Genomic DNA, 8,839 nt, shown 5'->3' on the forward strand with positions numbered 1-8,839 from the left:
GAGAGTAGGAACCGAATTTTCTTCGGTTATTTTGGTTCCTCAATATTAGGAACCGAATAAGGAACCGAATTTTTCGGTTCCGGTTCTTTCGGTTTCGGTTTCGGTTCGGTTCTCGGTTAAATTTGTCCAGGGCTACCTGCAGGGGCTGAGATAGTAAGAGCCTCTTTTCAGTGCTTTGTAATTTTGCTTATCTGTACCCACTATTTAACTATGAGTTGCTAATTTTGTCTCTCACTATAACATAAGTATAACAAGGCCATATTGCTAGCGCAAAGGTAAATATCTCTTTCCAATATTTTATCTCCTTTTGAATCTTACCGTACTCAGTAGACTGAGAGCTTGTTCGGCTGATCAAGAATCAGCTTGTTTCAGCTTATTCTCTCTCACAGAACACTATTGAATCAACCGAAATCAGCCGAAATCAGTCAAAAACTGATCAGCCGAACGAGCTGTGAATCTCAATTCACCCTTTTTACATACTGGGCCCAATTACTTAGAAGCTTTCATGATGAAACAGCCAAAGCATGGTAATTGGTAATGGCTTTCTCAGTTTTGCTTTGGTACTTCTCAAATGCATGTTTAGCTTGCATATGCCACATTTTTATGTAAACTTGTTTATTTGCTCAGAATTTACGTTTTGAAATTCCATTGATTGAGACTTTATCAGCACATACTTATTCTTTAATCAATGGTTGTCACTTTAATTGGGCCAATGCTAGCTTACAACAACGGTAGGTGTATACCCTGTATTCGGTAGAGTATATATCATAGCATTATAAGATTTGCTTTTTTTTGGCAATGTTTTAGTGACGGATACCATTTTTGTTCTGCTGCTTGTATTTCTAATTTTATGATTAGTGATTATATGCTCACTGCAATTATACCCTGGATCATTAGCATTCATTATGTTGGCAAAATTAGCTACCTAGCCTATAACTCTGTGCAACATGTATATCATTTCAGTGGCCTTGTTACCATTGATTTTGGACTAGCTTGCAGAAAAGCTATTTTTCTAGACAACTTGTAAGATATTTCTTTTCAATTTTGGATAAAGATTAAATTTTCTTATGAGCTGTGAAGCAGGTGCACAAATGTCAAACGACTCCTGCCCAGCCGCCGTCGAGTGGTTTAGGAGTATATAAATTGATGTTAACCGCACGTTGATCATAGATTCTACGAGTCTTTTTGTTTTGGACCAAGTTCAGCACACTCTTTTGAAGTTCATTATGGTTGCATGTGTACTTCCTACTTAGATAGATGTTTTACTTTTTAAATTTCACCCCCATAAATTAAACTCTGAGATTGTACAATGATCCTTTATAGTGCTGCCCGATGTAATAGAGTTCTCGAAGATGTCCGATGACATTCATGGTTTAATTTTCTTTTATTGTTAAAAGATCTTATTGTATTACATGCAAAAAGATTTTTCTTAATTTTGTTCTATATGAAACAAAAAAACTATTGTTATTTATGAAACGAGAAAATTATTGTTATAAATTTGGTTAAATACTTTAGTATCTATAAATTTAGCCAAATAGTCAAGATAGGGCGCCTAATGTTCTAGTGATTTATGAAGATGGCCTATACGTAGCCTTACCTGCTAAGGATTTCATAACCCTCACCCCTTATGAAATACAGAAACAATGCAATAAGAAAATGCAACATCCCGAGAGGTTATAAAAACACAACGCAAGCAAATATATATAGTAGCAATCCACAGGAACATAATAATCCGTGACATCCAACACAGACACCAAACTGACGACACCACATGCAGCCAACCACATAGGGTATATGCTGCACCACACGACAAATAACAGTTTGACAATTAGACATGGGCACTACGCGAACACTGACACACGATCACACTAGACAAGCAAAGGAAACTTAATTGAAATATATAATATCAAGTGCAGCATGAGCAGCAGTAGAGCAGCGCCGCCACTTCACTCATCGTCCTCTTCCTCAGACTCAGCACTCTGGAGCCACTCAACAAAGGGCTTGGCGTTCTTGATGACCTGGGAGTCCTTTCCAGCTGCAACAGCAGTATTGTACCAGTCCACGATGGTTTCCTCCTCCAGGATATCTCCGTCATACAGGGCTTTCAGGACAACGGGGACCTCCTTCAGCGCCTCAGGGTTGCACTTGCCACCAAAAACCTCAATGGCCTGAACAAGCAGGGTCTGAGCAGCCTCATCTGGCACAGCAACTGCAAGGTACTTCTTGTTCTTCACAACCTCCTTCGCGAATCCCTTGCCCACACCATCAAAGAGAGCCTCGAGGAGAGCATTCATCACGTCCTGGGGAGGAAGGGTCGAGGAGGCCAGCACAGCCTTGAGCTGGGTAGGTGTGGGAGCACTTCCCAGGCTAGCTTTGATGTCTCCAACCAGTTCTTCATAGGGACTAGGCTTAGTGACAGCAAGTTTCTCATCAGGGATTTCTTTTGCTGAACCATTAGCAGTGCCATCTTTGTGTGTTGCCTGTTTCTTCTTCTTCTCAGTCTCCTCAGTGGACAGCATCACCATTTCAGCAGTTGCTGCACTCAGCTGCTCCTGTATGCGCTGCTTCGCAGCCTCGATAGAAGTGTCAGTCTGCCACTGGACATCATCCTCTTCCTCATCTGCAGCTGCATGGTCACCATCACGGCTGCGAGTTGGGGAGGTTGAGTGGTCCTCATCAGAGCCAGCAGCAGTAGACTTCTTCTTCAAACCCTTGGCAGTGGACTCCTTGGAAGATGCACCACCCTTCTTCTTTGCATCCTTCTTCAGTTTCTTCTGCTCCTCATCAGCAGCCTCACCTTCCTTCAGGCGTTCCTTCTCAGCCCTCCTCATGGCCTTCTTGTCTTTTCCTCCCTTCTTCTGTTCTGGTGGGTTTTTCAGGATAAAGGTTGTGAGCTTGTCCCTCATGTCAACATCTGAGACGAACCCACAGGCTGCACATTTCAGTGATATCATCTGGGTCTTTGAGATGAGAATCTCAGTCTCAGGATTCCCACATCCATAACACTGGACATACTTCTTGATGAATACCTCAAGGAGACCAGCCAGCTTTGCAGTATCATGAGCCCCATTAACCAAGGAAATCCCTGACTTCTCATCAAATTTGGACTGTGCACCAAGCTCACATCCAAAGTACTTGGTTGTATAGGAAGCTGGCCTGGCAAGTGCTTTTGCTATGTCAACCATGTTCACAACATTTGTCTTGATACCATTACCACGACCTTCTATCTTGGTAATCATTCTGGGCATCTTGTATCTGTAGAAGGCATCATCCCTGTTTGAAGCACCAATGTTTTGCAGCGCCATCTTGGATAAAGATGTATTAAGTTGATGAATCAGATGTGACAAAGTCCTGAATCGAGGGTAGCTGCTGATCCTTCAAGAAAACCAAGCCGACTCTGAGCACCAGCCAATGACACCTCAGAACAAGGAAACCAGTTGGGCTCTTGATGCATGCAGTGGAACGGAACCTTGTGCCTTTTCCTCGTCGCGCGAGAGTACTCTCCCAGCAATCCCAAATAAAGCAAAGATTGTTCAGACATAAAAGAAGCAGCAACTCCTAAGCCCTCCACTTTGTCAGACTGCAGCAGAACAGTTGCGGCTACCTGGTAAGCACAAACAGAGGATTGAATATCAGAAAGAGATCATACAGCACCAATGTGGATGGGGACATCCAAGCTGAAAGTTCAATTGTAGGACTGACAACATATTTGTATGACAGAATAGCTAGTAATATGAACTGAGAGCAATTCAACCACGTATACTGATGGGCAACTAAACAAAATGATTACACCATCACCCAGAACAGAACTTTCATGCACCTACCCAAATAATTTTTACAAAGAGAATATGATTTGGTTCAAAGGATACATGGAGATCCCATTCATCGTATTATTGCAACAACTAAGAAAAGTGTATCTCCTGGATGAATGCACATTTAGTATGGTAGCTCACCAGCAAAGGGAACAATAAACTAACAACAGCTGGGAAATAATTCCTAACCAAGAGTCAAGTCATTGCATCCCATGTGCAGGACATATTGAGTACAGAAAACCTCACAAGCATATAAACAAAACTAGTATATAGGCAATTATATTAGCCTCAAGACTACAATTGGTTAGCAAAAGATACATCATCATTGCAAAATATAAGATACGACAAGCTATCACAAATAATAAGCCCAAACAATAATAAACAACCAAATCCCTATCCAAACAGAGCTAGAACACACACATGCCTACCAACATAAACCACAACATAATCAGCAGCAGGCAAATCCAAGTGCATAAATATTTTAGGATCCCAAAATACTGTTACCTATCCAAACAGAGCTAGAACACGTATACACAGCAAATCTACACCCACAGTTGAAAAATTCATTCATCTGGCACAAACTGAAATCGAACACAACAGAGCATATTACATGAACTTTTAGGATCCCAATTAATACCTATCCAAACAAACCCCCCAACGCGAATATACAACAAATCTGTTGTACATGCACAGTTGAAAATTTCATTAATCAGGCATAAACTAAAATCTGACAACAACCTAATCTGGGTGTTTTGTGTTACCAAGCAAACCCTAATTAAATCCTAGTTAGGTACCTTACGGATACTCAAACCCTAGGTAATCTTACCTAACAAACCCTGACTAAATCCCAGAAAAGGTTCCTTACGAATACTCAAACCCTAGCCTGGAAACACGCTGGATCCGAAACCTACGCTACCACGCGCGACGCACCCAAACGGATCAAGCTGATCGGGACGCACCTCGGGCGGGCGGAGATCTGGAGGTGACGACGATGCTGCGCCGGGTCGGATGCGATTGGGTCCAAACTCGACGGGTTGCGGGGAACGGCGGCGAAGCGATGGAGTGCGGGGGAGAGACGGAGGCGGGCGGCTTTTATAGGAAGGGCAGGAGGGGTTGGGGGCAGACGCGCAGGGGGGCTAAAAGCACAGAGCTAAGCTAGGGCTGCCGTATCCGCCTCACATTCTCTGATTTTTGCCAATTTAATTATTTTTTGCGGGTTTTTATTTTCTTTTCTTTTTCGTGTGATCTGACCTGAGTTGGCCTCCCGTCCGCTTCCTAAACTGCTTTGCGCTGTGCCTCCTGGGTTTTATTTTATTTTGTTTGAATTTATTTATTTATTTATTTTTCGCTGGTCCTTGTGTTGGAGTGAGTTGTGCGATTGGTAGGAGGATTGCGTGAACTGGACTCCGCGTGCAGAAAAAATAGTAAATATAGTTAAAAGTGACTAAAGTGTATATAGGACAGCTGTTTTAGTGGTTTTTAGTGATGATAACCAAACAGGGGTTACTAAAATTTAAAGGGTCACTAAATTTTAGGGAGCCACTAAACTTTAGGGGATCGAACCAAACAGACCCTAAAACGGTAACGAATTAAAGAAATTCATTCCCTAAAAAAGAATTAAAGAAATTTCACATGAATTTTCAGCGAACTCCAATATCTCTTTACGAGTGTCAATTTATTAGTGTCAGTTTAGGCCTCTCTTTTTTTTCTGTTCTCTATGTTTCTCCAGTAAAAATGAATTGGTTGGAAAAATTACTAATACCTGTCGTAGTAACTTTCAAGTGTCATGCAACTTGCACTTGGGCTTAACCTAGAATGTAACAAAATTCAAAGCCACAAAATACAACAACACATTAAATGTAAGAAGGGGCATTTTTCAAGTAAGCATGCATTAGGCACGCTTGTGCTAACATCTAAAGGCCTTGCATTATTAAGTTAAGCAATCTTTACGTGACTACTTTGACCTTTTATCATTTTGGTTGGATACAAGTTAAACTTCCAAAGCACGTCACTTTATGCCAATTTATTAATTTATAGAGACAAAGGGCAAGGATTCTACACAAGTCATCTAACTCCCGTTCTAAACGCCATGAAAATGCACTCTTCCGCGATTTTGTTTTGTTTGCCCCTCTTCCCTTCACACTCCTCCCTTTTGGCAAAAAAACAAATTTCATTTTACAAAAGCTTTGTCCATTAAAGAAATATTTTTTGGAAATATTTCTTGAAAAAGGATTTTGTTCAGTTATTAAAAATAGTGTGTAGTTTTTGCAAAAACAAGAAAAATATTTGGCAGGAAGTTTTCACACACAAAATTTAAAAAACTATTTTCAAAACAGCTTTTCTTAAAACTCATAAATCATTTGGAAAATCATGAGATTTCAAAAAGAACCTAAGGTATACTATGACATTAAAAAGGGAGAAAATTTTGAGCTCACCTTATTCCTACAATCATCCACTATAGTATCGACTTTCTTGTACTACCTACATGACTCCTCATCAACCTCCCACGGCCCTTGTGCCCATGTGTCGGTGTTTCGAACCGTCAACTAGTAAATTTGTGTTTGCGCGTCTGGACCGGTATAAGGTCGAGATGGCGACTAGAGGGGGATGAATAGTCGTTTCTAAAACTTAATCATGCCGGCTAACCGAAACAAGTGCGGAATTAAAACTATCGGTATAGCCAAGACTACACCCCCTATATATGTTCTCTAGCACCTCGCTATGATCCTAATTAAGCAACAAAGGTGCATGGCTAGCTAGAGCTCACCTAACCAATTCTAGGAGCAAGGTCACACAAACCTATGCCACTAGTACTTCAAACAATAAGGGAGCTCCTACACATGCTAGTAAGCAAAAGCACAAAGCCAACTAAGCTCACTAGCAATGCTCAATAACAAGGCAACCAATACCAAATTAGAGAACGTAAATACTTAGCTACACAAACTAAGCAATGTGACTAACAAGGTTACACAAACCAAATTAGCCATGCAAGGGAGCTACTTCTATGCTACACAAGCAAGAAGGTAACTAGTGAGCTACACAAGCTAACTAATTACAAGAGCAACTACACAAGCACAATGTATATAAAAGTAATCACAAGCTTGTGTAAAGAAATTGCAAACCAACGGGAAGAATAAGGTTGACACGATGATTTTCTCCCGAGGTTCACGTGCTTGCCAACATGCTATGTCCCCATTGTGTCGACCACTCACTTGGTGGTTCGACGGCTAATTGGCATCATCCACCAAGCCCGCACGTCGGGCACCGCAAGAACCTACCCCAAAAGTAAGGGTAGCTCAATTACACGCTCAACTAGAGTTGCTCTTCGCGGCTCCCGCGGGGCGAGCATAATGCCTCTCACAAAGCTCTTCTCCGGAGCACCGCACAAGCTTCTTGCTTGCTTCGAAGGAGACCACCACTAAGCCATCTAGGAGGTGGCAACCTCTAAGAGTAACAAGCACCACCGGCTTGCAACTCGATCACCTAGTGCCATTTGATGCAACCTCATGGTGCAATCGCACTAGAATCGCTCTCTCACACAATCGGATGATCACTATCAAGCATATGTGATATGGAGGGCTCCCAAGCACTCTTAAGCATGAACACAAAGTCCCCCGAGGTGCTCCACACAAGTCATGGCTGAGACCACTTTCTATTTATAGCCCCATGAGCTAAACTAGCCGTTACCCCTTCACTGGGCAAAACTGGAGGTGACCGGACACGCCGGTCGAAACGACCGGACGTAGGACCTCAGCGTCCGGTCAACAGATGCTCGCCATGTGTCGCCTCCGTTCAAACACGATCGCTCGATCTCAATGGTCAAGTGATGACCGGATGCGCTGCTCAAAGTGACCGGACATAGGACCCAACGTCCGGTCGTTTCTAGTAAGGTTCCAGTCGCAACCGGACGCGTCCGGTCGGTCATGATCGGACGCAGCATCAGCGTCCGGTCCTTCTCCAACTTCTCTGCATCACCTACATCACCATACGTCAGCCTGATCGGACATACCCTGCCAGCGTCTGGTCACTTTCAGCGCCAGCATCCGGTCGAAGACTGATGCCTGTGCGCTCTCTATTGCCACTGACCGGACGCAGGACCCCAACGTCCAGTCACCACGTGACCAGCGTCCGGTCCACTCCAATGAGACCCTATCTTTTCTGTATAGGGCGCCGGTGGCACCGTCAGACTATCCACACTCTATGGGCGGACACTCCACCGATGGAGTTTCGAACCCTTCTCGCCTTCATTCCATCGCCGAGTTGATCCACATCAACTCCAACTTCATCTCCTTTGTAAATGTGCCAACACCACCAAGTGTACACCACCATGTGTATGTGTGTTAGTATTTTCACAATCATTTTTCAAAGGATTAGCCACTCAACTTACCATGACAATCAATCCTAGCGACAATGCAAAGTTAGATCACTCGAGTGGTACTAGATTACTGATATGCAAATAAGTTTGCCCCTCTTGATAGTACAGCCATCTATCCTAAACCCGGTCATAAACTTTTCTATACACCTATGACCGGTGAAATGAAATGCTCTAGGTTATACCTTTGCCTTGCGCATTCTAATCCATCTCCTCCAATATCGATGCAACACTTGCACCAACACGATCAACAATGATATGATCCACTTCATATCATCACGTGATCATATTGGTTCATCGATCTTGACTTCACTTGCTTTTCACCGTTGCCTTAGTCCATCGACGCTAAGTCTTGCTTAAGCGTCACTGCCATGCGGTCCATTGCTCCAAAGCCTCCAACTTGTCCTTCACGCTTGCAACCGATCCATCAAGCCAAGTCATGTCTTAATCTTCTCCACCTTGATCACATGACTCAATGTCATGTCTTATTTGCAATGAGCTCCTTCATCATCACATATGTGAGCTTTGCAACATCTCCAAGCCATTTTCACCTTTATGACATATGTTTCTCACACACATGTACCTGTGGAGTAATCACCTGTGTATCTCACATAAACACAATTAGTCCACCTAGGTTGTCACTCAATTACCAAAA

At 42.8% G+C, this 8,839-nt stretch overlaps 1 protein-coding gene across 1 annotated transcript; it reads right to left on the reverse strand.

Moving 5' to 3' along the window:
- Positions 1-1,672: 1,672 nt before the first annotated feature.
- LOC136466669 (eukaryotic translation initiation factor 5) lies at positions 1,673-4,928 on the reverse strand. The gene is made up of 2 exons (XM_066465139.1): positions 4,772-4,928; positions 1,673-3,604 (listed from the first exon to the last, which is right to left on the reverse strand). Exon 2 carries the CDS (start codon positions 3,303-3,305, stop codon positions 1,947-1,949), a length of 1,359 nt encoding a protein of 452 aa, XP_066321236.1. The 5' UTR covers positions 3,306-3,604; positions 4,772-4,928; the 3' UTR covers positions 1,673-1,946.
- Between the last annotated feature and the right edge of the window lie 3,911 nt (positions 4,929-8,839).

This window comes from Miscanthus floridulus, chromosome 7 (genome assembly GCF_019320115.1).
Source record: "Miscanthus floridulus cultivar M001 chromosome 7, ASM1932011v1, whole genome shotgun sequence".
Classification (NCBI taxonomy): domain Eukaryota; kingdom Viridiplantae; phylum Streptophyta; class Magnoliopsida; order Poales; family Poaceae; genus Miscanthus; species Miscanthus floridulus.